General features: G+C 42.7%; 1 protein-coding gene across 1 annotated transcript in view; it reads left to right on the top strand.

Annotated features, from left to right (window-relative positions):
* TDRD1 (tudor domain containing 1) overlaps positions 1 to 18,496 on the top strand; it is a 2,513,511-nt gene that overhangs the window by 436,016 nt on the left and 2,058,999 nt on the right. Inside the window, exon 7 of the mRNA XM_044055533.1 lies at positions 3,067 to 3,235. Coding sequence (XP_043911468.1) covers positions 3,067 to 3,235 — 169 coding nt within the window. The remainder of the gene's footprint in view (positions 1 to 3,066; positions 3,236 to 18,496) is intronic.

Genomic DNA, 18,496 nt, shown 5'->3' with positions numbered 1-18,496 from the left:
CACTAGAAAAATGTATTCCAGTAAATGGAGGAGGTTTTCTATTTGGGCACACACCAGGGGCATTGATCCCTTACACAGCTCCAATAGCTTAAGTTCTGTTGTTTTTGTCTGTTTTTCCATCAGGGTTCCACATCAGCCGCCATCAAAGTTAAACTGGCGGCGATCTCTACCTTCCATTTAGTGAACAAGCCTAGTCTTATGGCTCATAGACTATGCAAGGCATTCCTAAAGGTACTCTATTATTACGTCCACCGGTGTCCGAACCTGTCATGCCCTGGGACCTCAGTTTTGTCCTGCAAGCCCTTACGTTACCACCCTTTGAGCCTGCAGCTACCTGCGGTTTGAAATTTTTGACTTGGAAAACAGCCTTCATAATAGCGATTACTTCAGCGAGGAGAGTTTCAGAAATCCAAGCCCTCTCTATCAAACCCCCATATTTAATCTTCCATAAAGACAGGGTCTTTCTCAGACCAAACCCCTCGTTCCTCCCTAAGGTGGCTTCCATGTCTAACTTAAATCAATCCATTGAGCTGCCTGTTTTCTTCCCCCATTTTTCCAACAAGGCAGAATTTAGATTTCACCAGTTGGATGTACATAGGCAATTATGCTTCTATCTACACCGAACAAAAGACATCCGGAAGTCGGACCAACTTTTTGTTTCATTTTTCGACAATCGAATGGGTTCTCCGGTATCCAGGGTCACATTGTCTAGGTGGATATCTAGCTGTATTTCTTTCATCTACCAAGCAGGAGGTAAAGCTCTGCCATTTCCACTGAAGGCTCATTCTACTCGGGCTGTGTCCACATCCACAGCCTATCAATCCAGGTTGTCAATGGATAATATATGTGCTGCAGCTACTTGGGCTTCTCCTCACACATTTGTTTCTCATTACAAATTGGACGTGGTCTCCAGGGGCAGGTCTTCTTTTGGCTCCACAGTTCTCAGGAGTATTTTCCTATGAGCCACCCAGGATGTAGGTGCTAGGGACGCTGTCCCACGGGTAAGAATGTAGGCGAGATAGGACTACATAACATCAAGAAGTTATGTACTCACCATAACGTTCGATGTGTGTAGTCCATCTCGCCTCACATTCTTACTTACCCTCCCGCCTTCCCCCTGCCTGGAGGATTTGGAGATCAGGGTGTCATATGCAGAGTCCCTTTGTTTAGTTTATTCTTGCATAGTTGTAATGCGTGCATGGAGTATGAATGACTTTCGCAGCAAACTAGATCTGGGGATATGGAGCAGTGCACCATGGGATACCTGCTTAGCCCAGCCATTGAAAGACTTCGAGCTAGTATAATCGGCCTAGTCGGAGCCGATATTCGGCTCCAAACCCACTGGTAAGAATGTGAGGCGAGATGGACTACATACATCGAACGTTATGGTGAGTACATAGCTTCTTGTTACTGATGATGGCGTATACATAGCACAGTGGGTAATGCCGATGTGTTTTCTGAAGGATCGCAGACCGTGATTGTTGTGCAAGTTTTATTCTTTATTTTGCCACTGTATTGTTGGAACGTTTGCCAGCAGTAATTCCATTGTTATGGGAAACATCTCCTTTTTACATTTTGGTGTGACCTTGAAGTTGGTATATATGTTTGAGATGGGTATTTGGGAGTGGTTATATATGTGTGTGTGTGTGTGTGTGTGTGTGTGTGTGTGTGTGTGTGTGTGTGTGTGTGTGTGTGTGTGTGTGTTGGTGGGAGGGGGGCTTTACTTTTTTTTTTTTTCATACCTGCCATTTAGTTTTCATTATGGTAATGCACATTGGATGTTTCTTTTTCAAATATGGAGAAGTGAAATTAGGACTGCAAATTTGTTTTCCTTTTTTGAAGTGTCTGTGTGTGCATTGGCGGTGCATTTTATGTTTGGTAGTGTGGATAGCAGCTATGTATGTTTAGCTGTGTTGTGTTTGAGTGTTGCTTCATATAGACTTGTTCTTACTTCAGTTGATGTACTACAAGTCATTCTTTAATGGGAATAGAGTCCCCCTCACCATTTTATCAGTGATTGCACATCAACTTCTCTGAGGTTTTTTTTTTTTTTTTTTGGAAGGCATGGAACTATTTTTTTTTCCTCTTGTAGTCTGTAGGAGTGGACTAGTGGCTCCTCTTGCTAAACTCAATTGAGCTTTTTGTTCCATCAGAGTGAGAGGTTTTTGGCCCTTTGTTCCCCCATGATGGCTAGATTTGGGTGTTGGGGAGTCATCTTGTCTGCAAAGTTGCTGTCTGTCCTGCGCTGTCCCCACGTCCTCATCAGCTGTGTGCCGTACTATAGGTGCTCATGGAAGGTGCATACATTGTAATATATATGCAAAACCGCCTAAGAGACGCATCTTTGTGCATCTTGGACTTGCTAGGCTTTCTGCTACGGTCTGCACACCTCCAGTCCTACAGGTGTGAATGCAATGTGTGGAGCTTCTGCTCTTCCCCCAGGTTAAATGAATTGCCGATCGCCATTCGCTGATATTCTTTCTTGCCTAGTCCCTCCAGTATCTATGTTGCTAGTTAAACATTTGTTGTCTAGGGTTTTAGCCCTGTGGAAGTACAGGGCTAGGTATATGCAGGTATTTATTTTGTATTAGTTGTTTAATAACATGTCTTGGGAGCTTCATTGTTGTTTCTGTACTTTCTTATTGGTGTGCACTGTTTGCTAGAGGTGATCTAATTGCTTTGCAAATGATTGTTCAGTTGGAGTATTGCATCTTCTCATTTGACCAGGTTTGTGAACATCCCAAGAGTTCGGATATTGCTAAAAAAAGTCAACATTTCACTGTCAGAAGTATTGTCCCCCTTAAGGACCAAAGGGGGGACCTCTGTTAAAGTGGTGGATGCAGTAAAACCTTCTCTGTTACTTTATGATCACACAGTTGTACTGTTTTCGATGCAGATTATTTTGTGGGAGCATAAGGCTATGTTTGCATAGTTTTATTTTACAAAATTCATAGTAAACTGTGTAACCCGATTATTGTATTTTGCAGTAATATACAAGTCTTGGTGCTCTTTTTCTTAGCTTTGTTTTGGGTGAACCACTCTTTTGCTTTGACTTTTTACTATTAGGCTGTTAAATGCTTCATTGGCAGTGTTGCTCCAGTCGATCAGGCATGGTCAGAAGCCTGTACCATTTCCATTCGGCAGCTGATCTTGGGGAAAACTTGCAAAATGAATATCCTAGCTGTTTACAACAATGCAACGGAATTTGCTGTAGATTTTATGCTTCCAGATACTGGTAGGTCTAACAATTACAAATGCATGCTTCTTCTTAAATACAATGGCTGCTAATTCACATTCCAGAAAATCAGATTCATAAATTAAATGACACTTATGGCTCCTCCCTCCAGCTGCAGCTTTTGGAATTCTTTGAAGTTGGGCTGACATGCCTGGATGTATGTACTTCATATATTACTTAGTGCTGGTGTCATTGTTTTATTTTCCTGATTTACATGAAGAGTGCTTGAGGTGAACTGACATGCTCTGGGGTGAGGCCTGCTGTCGTCTTACACGATGAGATATAATGTTATATACCAGAATGGTGTGCGATTGCATCACAAATTGGTGCCTTGTCATAAAAAATCCTTTTTTTTTGATGTCATGTCTTTTATGCTGAGTGTCTGTATGCAGAATCCCCCCCCCCAAAAAAAAAACAGGGCTTTGAATATCTACACACCAACAGTAGAGGGCCACAACCATCTTTGTTAACCTCATTTGTTTCAGACATTTGGGATCTTATCCTAACATGTTTTACAGGAAACTTGTACATTTCCTGTGTAGTACACAGTGGCAGCTGTGGCTTAATTTTTTTATTACTTGACCCTGAAGTTAGTATGAGACCTGGAGACCAGCTGTGCTTGAACTGCATCTCACGGAAGTGTGTAAGCCAGCTCCTTGGTATGGGCAGTATACTATTCATATTCTGCATCCAGGTAATTGGAGTAGGAAGCAAGTTTATATAATTTCTGCTTCAACTTGGAGGAGATTTGGAAGAAAATTATTTTTCTGAGTAATAAATGACAACAGTAATTCATTATTTTCTTCAGATTTTGCTTTGTTTCCCTACTACAGTATAGCTTCTTAAAGTGTGGCTGCCACTTCAGAGACTTAAAGGTAATGTGTAAGGCTACCGTGTTTGGACCTGCACCACTCCCCAACAGTGTTTAATCTTTTAATCTAAAAGTTTAAATTACTTGCCCAGCAAGAAGTAATGATCTCTCAAGTGACATCAGTAATACTGTTGAATTGCTAGTTGCTGCCTTGTCGCATGCAGGAAGTGTAAACTGTTCCCCTGGATCTGGGGATGCATCATACACACCCATGAATAAGCTTCATTCTGAACACCTCATCAAACAGAGCTTTCAGCCAAACAACCAGCCCCCTTTCTCACCATAATGGGTCTGTGTGGTGTTCAGTGCTTACTATATTGATTAAAGTCTTAAATTTATATATTCACATTAATTTCCAGAGACGTTGAGGCATATTATCCAGAACTACAGCCTTCTGTTTAGGTAGCTCAGTTTACTACCTTGGGCCACCTCCCAAGGTTATCAGACTGGTGACGTCCCAGTTAGTGTTTCATTCTTGTTAAGCACCCCTAAATCATTATAAGTACAGATAGCAATGTGTTGAGGACAGCGTCAACAGTTAAAGGTGGTTGCCATCAGTATAACTTCGTTTAGCAATTAATACCTTACCAGTTAAAAATGAGCAGATGGCACGCCCCAAGGTTTTTTATAAAGTGAATGAGTAAAAGACCAAGGTAAGTAAGTCAAACATCAGGAGCCCACCTCTATATTTACATAATATAGTAACTCATCATTCCTGCTTTCTGCTGGCCAGTGGCTGTGACACCCCCCACCAATCACTAGTCTTTATACTCTAAAGAGAGTTTACCTAATTGGTCTGTGGCCATACTTGTGACCATTCGATTATGCTTTCTAAACCAGTTACTTCCCACCTTTAGCTTCTTGGTCTGTGCTTTCAGTAACTGAAACAAAGCCTGTTCTACATTGTGTTTCCATGCTTATAGCTAAGCATCTGCAGTAACTTGTTAGCTTTCTGCAGAAAAGGGAACTTGTAGGTCAGGTGTTAGTGGAAAATGATTATTCACTGTACTTGAAGCAGAAGAGAATCCCATTTATCCCAACTGTCGGGTCATGTTGAGAGGCAGGCATGAGATTCAAACTGCTATATCCGCTTGTCCTCAAAATATTTTTTCCTGTTGGATCAAAATCACTTTCGTTGCAGAACAGACTGAGGAGGAAGTATATGGAAAAGGTTTACCAAATGAGTGAGCTAACAAGGCGAAGGTGACTCTGCCCTGACAACAAAGCTCATAGAGAGACTTTGCCTGTGAAATCTTTTCTGTTTTTACAAAGGAAAAGCTGAGAGACCAAACAGCACATGAGCCGAATAGAAGACTCAGGAGTAGCGTGGACTTCACCCTAAGACAGGAGATGATCAGGAAGACCAACAACACTGAATTTAGTGAATAAATGGGACACTATAAAGCATCCATCCCAGTGGATATATAGGAATAGGCATGTGAAATATGGCTTTGCAAAGTGGTCGAGTGACTAAATTTTGTTGACTTTGTTAAATTTATGGGTGAAATGTAAAGAATGTACTTCACTTTGCCATTAATGTTTAGAAGGCCACTGAAAGAAATGAAGTTAGCTGTAAGTAAAACAGTTTAATATGTGTATAAAAAATTAATTTAGTAGATTACACGTTACATTATAAAGCAGTTTTGTATAGTACACCATCAGTGGTATTTTAAAGCAGCTGCCAGCAGATAAAACACAATGAATCTTGAGAGTTCTGTGCATTTTGTGATGAGGGAAATGTGATGATTAAAAGTGCAATGGCAAAAAGTTAAGTAAAAATAATTTTGAAACTGTGGTAGGTGAATTGGTAGCAGTAGTTTAATTCTCTGTCATTACTGGTGGCTTTTCCTCTTCTGCTTCTCTTTCCAAAAAAAAAAAATTGTTTTCTTAAAAAAATTTTGCCTTTGATACTGCTTGCTTATGGTGAAAAAAGGCCCCGCGAGGTTTAAAAAATGTTAAGTGTGGGCATAAACTTTCTCTATCAGATGCCCATACTGTGTGTGTATGGTCTAAAACCACTTCATCTCCAGGAAGATTGCTATATTTGCCATGGGTTCAACCCCAGGACTGTTGAACGTATAAACAAGCTTTTCTTAAAGGGCTTTGTTACCCTCAATCTTTGGAGTGGCTGTATCTGGAGATCAGTCTACCAAAACAAAAGAATCAAAAACCTCGTCTCTCAGACTTTGTGTCTTCCATGGTTTTGGAGCCATCTGAGAAAAGACCCAAGATGGATCTGATCTCACCTTCGGATCCGAAAAAATAAAAAATTGGTAGACCCATCTTCCTTGGATCTGAGAAAAACATGTCGGATCCGACCACTTCCATTTCCACTGATTCAAGTCACCTACCCAGAATAACATATTCACCTTCTGTAGATCCAGTGCCCTCAAGGGTGTCCTTACATTTTTTTGGACAAACCTAGGTCTCCTTCTAGTGTTTCCACTCATTTTTCTAGAAGTTTAACTGAAGAAGATGTGGAAAGAGTGATGAAGATTCTCTCGGTGCAGGGTCAGATGGGTGCTGTGAAGAGGGTTTTCTGTGTTTTGGCAGAATGGATGGTTCCAACACCCTCTGATCCTCCTTCTACCTTGATGTCTCTGTGCCCAGAGCCTCATCATTATTTCCCAGGATGACAGCCAGTCAGAGACCCCCAGGCTTCCCAACAGGGTATCTCGATTTCTTCTGGTACATCCCCAGAGCATCCCACTGAGATCACTCAAAAGATGATGTGTAAAAGTAAGCACTTGGACTCCCCAGAGGTGTCAATCACTGAAGATACAGACTAAAATGAAGCTGAAGGGTCCCCATGGCCACATCCTGAAGAAGTATCAGTTGGAGACCTCTTTGAGGTCCTTAAGCAGAGAAGTGGCTGGACTCCCAGTAACCCTTCATCCGAGGAGTCTGTATTCCTAGAGCCTTTTGATCCTGGCCCATCTACCTACTGGGTTACTCAACCTGCTGATCTTATTGAGTTAGTTTTTTTGTGGACGTGGAAGGAACCTGACACAGTTGAGCCAATACCTAGGAGACCAGACAGGATGATGTCACCAACTTTGGACAGGCAGTTTTGGGGTAAAGGTATGCCTGTTGATGTCGTGGTCATGGTGGCGGCTACCAAAAAAGAATTTGCCGAGGAGATTTCCACTGTTCATCCCCCTAGGCGGCTACCAAAAAAGAATTTGCTGAGGAGAGTTCCACTGTTCATCCCCCTAATAGGGAGTCGAGGGTGATGGGCGGGTTTGGGAAGCATGTTTATGCTTCAGCGACCTTTGCCTTAAGGTTGCTGAACTACTTGGCACATTTTACAAGATTAGAGATAGATTTGACTAAGGAACTATGAAATACCCTGTCAAGATCCATTTCTGCAGAGGTCCAATCATCCATGAATTTTCAGTTGGCTACACTGCAGTCTATTTCCAGTTCTTCCATGAGGCTCATTTCATATGTAACTGAAGGATCCTCAAGAGCAGCGGGTTCAGGCATTGCCATCAGGAGACATGCCTGGATGCGCTTATGTGATTTTGTGAAGCCCTTCAAGTCATCGTTCATCAATGCTCCTTTTGACTGCACTCCTTTTTTGGCCCCAAGGTGAAGGACACATTATCCAGGTGAGAGAAGGATGGAAAGACCCTATCTGCTGTGTGCGTCTGTTTTTCAACCCCTCAAAGATCCCTTTCTAGGAATCAGTGAGGTGGTTGGAAGTTGTGCTTCAAGAAATCCCAGGGTTCTTTCCATGACACATACGAAGAAAGTTCCCCCAGAGGCAGAGGGGGGGACCTCCAACGGTTGACAGTGCCCCCCCCCCCCCGACAGAGGTGGCCCGTAAGACCAGGAATCCAGAGATTTTCTTTGACAAGACCATACCAGCACTCCTGAATGGAGGCCTGGTTGCCCACCACTGGAGGCAGTTGGGGGTTGTTAATCCCTGTACCAGAGAGCCTGGCTAGACATAAAGGATACTTGGGTGCAGAGGATAATTTCCAGAGGTTATATAATACCCTTTTTATCTCCAATCTCAAGAAAACTCCCAGATGTTCCACCCAATCAGGGGGAACAAGCAGCAATTCAAATACAAAAGTTGCTAGAAAAGGTCATTGATGAGATCCCACCAAGCCAGATAGAATCTGGAACTTACTCAAGGTTCTTTTTAGTACCAAAGAAAACAGGGGGCTGGAAACTAATTAGATCTCAGCGACTTAAACAAGTCAGTTCAATGCAACAAGTTTTATATGGTCACGGTCTAGTCCATTCTCCTTTCTCTGGGCAAGGATGACTGTATGTGCTTGAGAGACCTACAAGATGGGTACCATCACCTAAAGATGAACAGACGATCCAGAAGGCTATTCTGTCTGGGAGGAAATCATTACCAGTTCAGAGTTCTGCCTTTTAGCCTTATGACAGCCCCCAGGGTGCTCACCAAATGTATGGCAGTAGTAGCAGCTCACTTCAAACTGCAAGGAGTCCGGGAGTTTCTGTATCTCGACGAATGGCTCATTACTGCCCTGACCAGGCATCCGTCAGTAAGAGCTAGAGATTAGGTTCTGCAGACGTGTTCTCTTCTGGGAATAGCCATAAACTACAAGAAGTCCAAACTGGAACCAACACAGGATTTGGAATTCATAGGAGCACTGTTTCACGCAAAGTCAATGATAGCTTTAGTGCCTCCCTCAGGGGTTTGAACTGTAAGATCACAGGTCAGTAAAATAATCTGCAGTACTGAGATTTCAGCCTGCTTGCTCCTTAAACGCTCTAGGATCAGTGTCAATGGCAGTAACACTAGTACCTTTAGCCAGATTTTACATGAAGATTCTACAGTGGATGCTAGCAGCACAATGGTCAGTACTTTACCAACCCATGTCAACCCTGATACGAATCACTTACAGAAAAAAAGAGGGATCTCAAGTGGTGAATTCAGTCAGATCAGGTTCTACAAGACCATCCATTCGCTCCCCCCTCAGCCAAAGGCGATAGTGACCACAGATGCTTCAGATAGGGGAGGGTATTTTCTGGGGAAAACAGTCTAAGGCACTTGGCGTCCCGAAGAGGTCAATTTTTATATCCATCTCCTAGAGATGAGCGCAGTGCTCTTAACTTTGCAGGCTCTTCACGATGTTCTCCCTTTGAAGATAACTGCAGTTCAAACAGACTGTATATCAGTAGTTTGGTACATCATCAAACAAGGAAAGGCCAGATTTTATCCCTCGTGTCGAGAAGCACTGAGAGTGTGGCAGTGGGTGATCTCATCCAGCCGCTTTCTCTTGGCAATGTACATTCCATGGAAGTTCAATGTTGATAGCAGGCAGGCAAGTTGAGCAGGTGCATTCTTCCACCTTATGAGTGGTCTCTCAACAAGAATGTGACAAATGCTTTTTCATGAGTAGGGCAGCATTGCTGTGATCTTTTCGCCTCTCCCCTAAACAAATGCATTAGCTACTTTGCTCTAATCCCTCCCAGAGAGGGAATCGCAGAGAGATGCTGTACTTCATGATTGGCCCCCTGGTCTACTTTATGCCTATCCACCAATCCCAGTAATTCCGAAATTCCTACAGAAAGCTGCCATGTTGAAGAGCAGAGTCCTCCTCATTGCACCCATCTGGCCTTGACAGGTTTGGTTCCCGTTCCTTTGGCATCACAAGTCAACAACCTTGGATTCTGGATCCAATTCCAGATCTCCTGTCTCACTCAACAGGCACGATCCATCCAGACACATCAAACCTCAGGCTTGACTGCCTGGCTTTTCCATTTCCATTAATAGAACGACAGCCAGTGCTTTCTTCCCCTGCCCAATATATACTTTTATCTTCAAATAAACTTTCAACATGTAAACTCTATTCCAGTAAACAGAAACGATTTGTGTATTGGGCACATCGAAATCCTGTTGAAGCTTTTTCAGCTCCTATATGTAACATCCTTGAATTTTTGGCCTTACATTTTAAAGAATGAGCTAGTTCATCAGCGGTTAAAGTTCAGTTAGCAGCAATATCAAAATCTGATGCTTTCCGTGTCATTATTGATCACGGATGGGTCTTTGATCTGACCATGGATCCTAGCTGGCAAAGTGAGTGACAGCTCCTGAGCTCAAACTCCTCCCCTCTCCTTACTTCCTGTTGCCCGTAATCCTTAGATTGTTTGCCGCGATCAAGAACAGACATGTTCCTGCTGCTCGAGCTCAAATTTAGATAGGTAAGTGCTTATGTCAACTTTTTTCTATACTTTTTTTTCTCTTTTTTTCCCCTCTATTTAAAAGCTTTTAGTGGTAGTGCTAGTTTGTTACGCCTAGTAGTTGATTCCTACCCCCCCCCATTTTAGTCTTTCTCTGGTGTTAGGATTTTTCCCACCCATTTCCATTTTTTTCCTTCTCCCCCCTTTGACGTGAGAGTGTTTTGGTGTGTTTTTGTGGGGTAAATTGATGGCTGAGAAACCTTCTGGTTTTAGACACTGCTCCTCATGCGGTCAGAAACTTGCTCCTGCCGACACGCATGAGGAGTGTGTCTGCTGCCTAGGAGAGTCCCATTTGGAGATTGAATGTGACATCTGAGCAGGACTCAATCCCAGGGCTCTCCTAGACCATAGTAACAAGCTTCTCCTAAAAGGTCTGGCCAAAGGGGGTCCCCGGTCTCGGGATCCCCCTCCAAGGCCACTTTGGATCCCAAGAGGAAGCTCTCTTCCTCGCAGGATTCCCCTGCCCAAATGGCCCAGGCTTTTGGAGCCATATGCTCCGGATCAGAGTCCAGCCTCGGGGGCATCAGCTCTGGGGACATCTGCTCTGAATGTCTCTGCTCCTCTGACCAGATCCAACTCCTCTGAAGTTTGGAGGTCCTCCGATCCAATAGACTCTAGATCCCCCTCGACTCCTACAACCTCGTCGGATCCATTGGTGGAAAATCTTGTTCGCTCAGATCCATCTGGGCCTTCGGGTCAGACGGCTCCTTTGGAGCCGATTGTTGTTATTGACTCCCCAGCCACCTCCAAGCTTTCGGCTCTGAGGAGGTCTTGCAATTCCTCTTCCAGGGACCACAGATATTCTGGCCATTCTTCAGTCTTCTCTCAGTCCACTGGGAGTTTGCTCCCATCTGACATGGACCAGATGATTAGGAGCTTTCACAAAGCTCAAATGGAACTGGGTCTGCTTCCGTCCCCTAGCCACTTGCCAAGGGGTGTTTCACCCACCTCTGATCTCCTCTCCTCCCACCTGACTCCTGGGAATTTGGTGGCCCGGGGTCAGAGCTTGTCCTAGAAGAGGCTGTTGGTGTCGGGTATTGTCCCTACTCCCATGCCACCTGGGTCACTGGCTGGCTTAGCCCACTTGCCTGCTGGGTTGGCTTTGCCTCGGGCCCAAGATATCCCTGGGGGGCATTGGGGTGGGGGGTTTCAGCATGGAGTTTTTGGACTGTTCCCTTTCCTTGAGGGCCTCTGCCCTCGATAGCTTTGGGCCGATATCGTCCAGAGACCGCACTTGGCAGGGGTCTCCCCTCTCACCCCAGTCGGTCTTGTCTGGTGAGGAGGAAGGGGGGACTTTGTCCAGTCCATCCACCTTCTGGGTGATAGGACTGTCTCCGTTTGGTCGGCAGCCTCTTCCTCGGCTCTAGATCCTACCTGGCCTGGTTCCGTTTTGGGTGGCGAGCCTGCATCATTAGTATGGGGTCAGCTCCCTCCCCGAGGGATCACCTTCCGAAGGGCATAACCCCCATATGAGCTCCCTCCTTTTCCGAGTCCTTCCCAGAGCCCACGGTGGAGGAGCCTCCTCGGAAGAGGACGTGCAAGAGGAGGCACCTAGACTCCCCTTCAGTCTCTCTAACGGAAGACATGGATTTAGAGGAAGAGGATGGGTCCCCCAGACTACCGTCCAAGGAGGTGTCCTTTGGTGACATACTGGAGATACTGAAAGAATGAGGTGGTTGGTCTTCCCCCACCCCATCCTCTGAGAAGTCCGTGTTCCTGAAGGCATTTGGGGTGGGCCCATACACTTCCTGGGTGTCTCCCCCTGCAGATGAGTTAGTCCAGCTTGTTGCCAGCAGGGCATGGAAGGAGCTGGACACAGTTGAATCAGTCCCCAAGAGGGCAGATGAGCTCTTTAGCCCCCCCCCCCCAAGGACAAACCGTTTTGGAGTAAAGGTGTCCCAGTAGATGCTATTGTGTTTGCCACAGCCACTAAGAGCTCGTGGAACATAGCGCTATGGTCCATCCCACTAACAGGGAGTGTAGGGTGATTGACCAGTTCAGGAAGTGCACATATGCCTCAGCTAAGTTCGAACTGAGGACTACAAATTACATGGCACACATTATACGGCTACAAAGGGATTTGGTCCCAGAGATTTCGTCTTCCTTTTGGAGTGGGTTTGCAGACAACTTTGAGGCATCCTTTATTAATGCCCTATTTGATGGATCTACCCTCGTTGGTCCCTCAGTCAAGGACACTTTGACCTGCAGTGAGCAGGAGGGAAAGACTTTGTCAGCAATCTGCATCAAGTTTTCTACTTCCCAACGTTCTTTTTCTAAGATTCAGAGGGGTAGTAAAAAGCTATGGGTTCACAGGACACAGGCTTCATTCCAGGATGCTTCGAAGGAATCCTCTTCTTCCGGTCGGGGAAGGGGATTCGATGGCAGACTCTGCTGCAGAGGGGGTCCGCAAAATCAGGGCTTCCAGGAAACCATCTCTGAGAAGCCCCCACAGTGCTCCTGAAGAGATGCCTGACTGCCCTGTCCTGGAGGTAGTCTGGGTCATATCTCCTTGCACCACCTGGCTTGGGCGGCAATTACCTCCGACCAGTGGGTGCTAAACAATTGTGTCCAGGGGATATGTTGTACACTTAAGTCTTCCCCCTCTGATCCAAAAGTCACCCCGCCAAAGGGCGTTGGCTTTCAAAGAGGTGCAAGGCGTCCCCCTAAAAAGAGCAGTCGAGAAGGTCCCAACAGGACAACAATGATCCAGTACTTAATCTCACTTTTTTTTTTTTACTGCCCAAAAGAACAGGGGACCTGTGTCCCATTTTGGACCTTGGCAGTCTGAATTTATCGGTTAAGAAGTCAAAGTTCCAGATGGTCACTGTTCACGCCATTCTTCTGCGCAAGGACAACTGGATGTACTCGATAGACCTCAAGGATGCGTACTATCACATCAAAATAGACAGGCACTCCAGGAGATTTCTGCACTTCCAGCTTGGGAGCCAATCATTATCAGTTCAGAGCCTTGCCCTTCAGTCTCACCTTATCCCCCCAGGTGTTAAAATGTATGGCAGTGGTTGCAGCCCATCTCCAGCTGCAGGGGTTTCAGGTCTTCCCTTACCTGGACAATTGGCTCCTCATGGCTCCCACAAAGCATTTTCTTTCACTTGCTACAGACTTCACTCTAAACCTTTTTCAAGATCTGTGCATCACCGTCAATCTTCCAAAATCTCACCTTAGTCTGTGTCAGAGGCAAGAATTCATAGGAGTTCTCCTGGACACTGTGTCAGGGACTTAAGTCAAAATTTAAGGTTAAGACAGGCCGGTAGGGGTAAAAGATTAAACACTGGAGAAGAAGTTGGATATGGTTGGGGGTATACAGTGATGTATCAGAGCATTCACGAGTGGTTAGTACAGGAACATAGCCACTTATTTTTTTTTTAGATAATCTGTAAGTGATGCCTTAAAGTGATTAGTGGATGAGACTAAGAGACTGTAGTTAGGTAGGGAGTTCCATATAAAAGATATATAGATGGAAAATAAAGATTCTCCTGCAATGTTGTTGGCCTTGGAGATGACGAGTAAGCTCTTATTATTAGAGTGAAGTGATCTGATGGAATTTTAAGGAAGGATGAGATTTTGTGGAGCATGGGTTCTGGTGGGTTGTGTTACAGTTTTGTGAGGTTGAGAGAGTTAGTTATAAAGAATAATGTTGGGAAGTTCAAGCTAGTCTGGTATCCTTAAAGCTGTACAATGTGTTCTATATGGGCAGTCAGATATAAACTTAGCAATTTTATTATAACATGCTTCTAGTTTAGATAAGTTGGGTTTTCCTAAAATTTGGAGAGGCATATAATAGAGTGGAGAGCAGACAGGTTTGGGCTAATGTAATTTTGGCCATTTTCGTCGAGAACCTGTTGTGCCTATATAGACTTCCAAGTTTCTTATGGACTTTTTTTATTGTTAGGGAGATATGCAAGTCAAATTTTAGGTTATTGTTTACTTCCACTCCAAGAAGCTTTGTATGGGTTGTCGGGAAGATGACTGTATTGTCTTTGACTATTATGTTAAATGGTGGGCATGAGATGGATGTCTTGTTAGGTTGGAAGAGTAATAATTTAGTTTTGTTTTGGGTTCAGGATTAGATGGGCATTGGCTAACCATGTTTCAACAGAAGTGAAAGATTCCTGTCTCTGAGAATGAAGAGCTGATAGAGAAGTGGCCGCACAGATAAGTGTTGAATCATCTGCAGACTGTATTATAGAACCATGTGGAGTAGCTGTGTGTAGATTATTAGTAACAGTTAAGTGTTGAATCATCTGCGTACTGTATTATAGAACCATGTGGAGTAGCTGTGTGTAGATTATTAGTAACAGATAAGTGTTGAATCATCTGCAGACTGTTATAGAACCATGTGGAGTAGCTGTGTGTAGGTTATTAGTCACAGATAAGTGTTGAATCATCTACATGCTGCATTATAGAACCATGTGGAGTAGCTGTGTGTAGATTATTAGTCACAGATAAGTGTTGAATCATCTGCAGACTGTATTATAGAACCATGTGGAGTAGCTGTGTGTAGATTATTAGTCACAGATAAGTGTTGAATCATCTGCAGACTGTATTATAGAACCATGTGGAGTAGCTGTGTGTAGATTATTAGTCACAGATAAGTGTTGAATCATCTGCAGACTGTTATAGAACCATGTGGAGTAGCTGTGTGTAGGTTATTAGTCACAGATAAGTGTTGAATCATCTGCAGACTGTTATAGAACCATGTGGAGTAGCTGTGTGTAGGTTATTAGTCACAGATAAGTGTTGAATCATCTGCATACTGTATTATAGAACCATGTGGAGTAGCTGTGTGTAGGTTTAGTCACAGATAAGTGTTGAATCATCTGCAGACTGTTATAGAACCATGTGGAGTAGCTGTGTGTAGATTATTAGTCACAGATAAGTGTTGAATCTTCTGCATACTGTATTATAGAACCATGTGGAGTAGATGTGTGTAGATTATTAGTCACAGATAAGTGTTGAATCATCTGCAGACTATTATAGAACCATGTGGAGTAGGTGTGTGTAGATTATTAGTAACAGTTAAGTGTTGAATCATCTGCAGACTGTATTATAGAACCATGTGGAGTAGCTGTGTGTAGATTATTAGTCACAGATAAGTGTTGAATCATCTGCAGACTGTATTATAGAACCATGTGGAGTAGGTGTGTGTAGATTATTAGTAACAGTTAAGTGTTGAATCATCTGCAGACTGTATTATAGAACCATGTGGAGTAGGTGTGTGTAGATTATTAGTAACAGTTAAGTGTTGAATCATCTGCATACTGTATTATAGAACCATGTGGAGTAGGTGTGTGTAGATTATTAGTCACAGATAAGTGTTGAATCATCTGCATACTATATTATAGAACCATGTGGAGTAGGTGTAGATTATTAGTCACAGATAAGTGTTGAATCATCTGCAGACTGTATTATAGAACCATGTGGAGTAGCTGTGTGTAGATTATTAGTCACAGATAAGTGTTGAATCATATGCATACTGTATTATAGAACCATGTGGAGTAGCTGTGTGTAGATTATTAGTCACAGATAAGTGTTGAATCATCTGCAGACTGTATTATAGAACCATGTGGAGTAGCTGTGTGTAGATTATTAGTCACAGATAAGTGTTGAATCATCTGCATACTGTGTTATAGAACCATGTGGAGTAGGTGTGTGTAGATTATTAGTCACAGATAAGTGTTGATTCATCTGCAGACTGTATTATAGAACCATGTGGAGTAGCTGTGTGTAGATTATTAGTCGCAGATAAGTGTTGAATCATCTGCAGACTGTATTATAGAACCACGTGGGGGTAGGTGTATGTAGATTATTAGTAAAGAGGGAGAAAAGAAGGCCTAAGAAAGATCCTTGTGGGACACCAATGGATAAAAGAAGGCATGGTCACCTTGGCTAAGAACAGATTGTTGATTGACAGATAAATAGCTATTAAACCAACCTGTAGCAGATGGTGAGAAGGATAGTTCAATTAATACATCTATTAGTTTGGAATAAGAAACCATATCAAAAGCTTTTGATAGGTCTAGAAAAATGCCAGATACAAAGTTGTTATTCCTGTGACGGTTTGTGGTGTTAGTGAAGGATAGCAGAGATGTAGTGGTACTATAAGATGGGCAAAACCCCATGCTGGGTGTTTGTGAGAAGGTTATTTGTTGGTAAGAATTTCATGACCTGGAGATGAATACATGTTTCGAGTAGTTTAGAGAGAGGTGAAAGAATAGCAATTGGAGGATAGTTTCAGTTCTATGGAAGGAAATGAGATGAAAGAACAGATAGCAATATATATGAGTGGAAACACAAGGCTGCAACGTGCTTTTAGCATAGTTAACTTGAATTTTAGATTAGGTAGTGCCTATGAATGTGTGTGGATTTGGAGCACCTACTCCTATCTGAAGTGATCTCATTTGTTGAAAATATACAGCATTGTGTTAGCTCCAAGTTATGAGGAGATGAAGGATTTTGAAAATGTTTTATTTATTTATTTTAATTTATTTTGTTTGTTTTTTTGTTTTCTTTGAAGCAGAAAGTCTCATTGTGACAGGCTCAATTAGTTTTGAGAAGACAAGTACTTAAAAGATCAGCTAGCTAAATAGTTTGTGCATATACACCATATGTAAGAAATACATGCTCAAAAGAACTGTCATTTATAATGGGTGGGAGTAACAACTTAAGAGTCATGACTGCCTGTTAAGGGCCATAGAGATGTAGACAGAAAGCAAAGAAATATTGCATTATATTAAAGAATGTAGGGTACAAATGGCAATGTTGGGGGAGGGGCACACATTTGGGTAGAGATGAACTTGGGAATTTGAATAAAGGATTTCTGGGGGGGGGTATTCAGTAGAATATAAGGGACAAAGGAAAAGTGGTAATACTGATTGCTAGAGTGAGTTACAGTAGTGACTGAACAGGAAAATGTCAATGAGAGATTTGTGGTAGTAAGGGGCTATTGGCAAGGGAGAAGGATTACGCTGACATGTATTTATATTCTATCAAAAGCTAATGTTATGGAGCTTAAAAACAATTTTGGGAGAAATAGTCTTTCAGCAGGGAACATTATTTATGGGAGGGTAGTAAGGAGTAATTGGGGGACTAGACAGGGAAAGAAAACAAATGAGGGTTGATTCCTGAAGAAATATGAAAATATTTGATATAGAAGATGTGAATGTAGTAGTAGGAAATCTGACAGAATTTATCTAATACTCACCAAGGTACACTGACTGGGCTAGACTTTTGTATTACATTGCATTTCAGATTGTGCACCAACAAAAGCCAAGATAAAGATATAGATGCAGGGTGATGAAGGAAACATGAAGTATTGCCTCCCTGTTAAGAGAGGAATTCAAGGAATGGGTAGTGGAAATGATTAGAGAGTTATTAGAGAAAATAGAAATGTCATCTGGAGGAATAACTAGTGAGTAGGGCAAAATGAAAATATAGTTTAAAATATGGTAAAAATAAAAGCTGAGTAGATATGAGAAAGGAAGTAAGAATTAGAGGAGCTGACAAAGGTTAAAATATTGCATAATAGTGCGAATCTGGAAGAACAAGAGGAGCTGCAGAGCAGAAAAGGAAAAGTAAGGGGGTATTTGGGTAATAGCATGAGGTTACAAATGATGCTGTTATCTGCAGAGTACAAAAGGAAAAGTAAGGGGGTACTTGGGTAATAGCATGAGGTTACAAATGATGCTGTTATCTGCAGAGTACACAAGGAAAACTAAGGGGGTATTTCGGTAATAGCATGAGGTTACAAATTATATCTGCAGAGTATAAAAGGAAAAGTAAGGGGGTATTTGGGGTAATAGCATGAGGTTACAAATGATGCTTTTATCTGCAGAGTACAAAAGGAAAGTAAGGGGGTATTTGGGTAATAGCATGAGGTTACAAATGATGCTGTTAAGCAACTGTTTTTGTTAACTTCAGAGCACAAAAACTTTTAGCATACTGACTTAGGCAACAGAAAAATGCAAAAATGGTTTTTTACCAAACTTAGGAAACCTATGACAAAAAGTGAAGATCTTATAGAGCAGTATTAGAAATGTTATGAAACATGTAAAGAGGAGGAATGTGGAAACCAGAAAAGGCAGAACTGGAAATATTTATAAAAAGCTTAATTATGCCAATGTTAGAGGAAGATGAGGCTCAACAGT

Source organism: Protopterus annectens, chromosome 14.part0 (assembly GCF_019279795.1).
Source record: "Protopterus annectens isolate FY-2018-M chromosome 14.part0, PAN1.0, whole genome shotgun sequence".
NCBI lineage: Eukaryota > Metazoa > Chordata > Ceratodontiformes > Protopteridae > Protopterus > Protopterus annectens.
The sequence above is the reverse complement of the archived record's forward strand: the minus strand, read 5'-3'. Positions and strand labels throughout refer to the sequence as shown.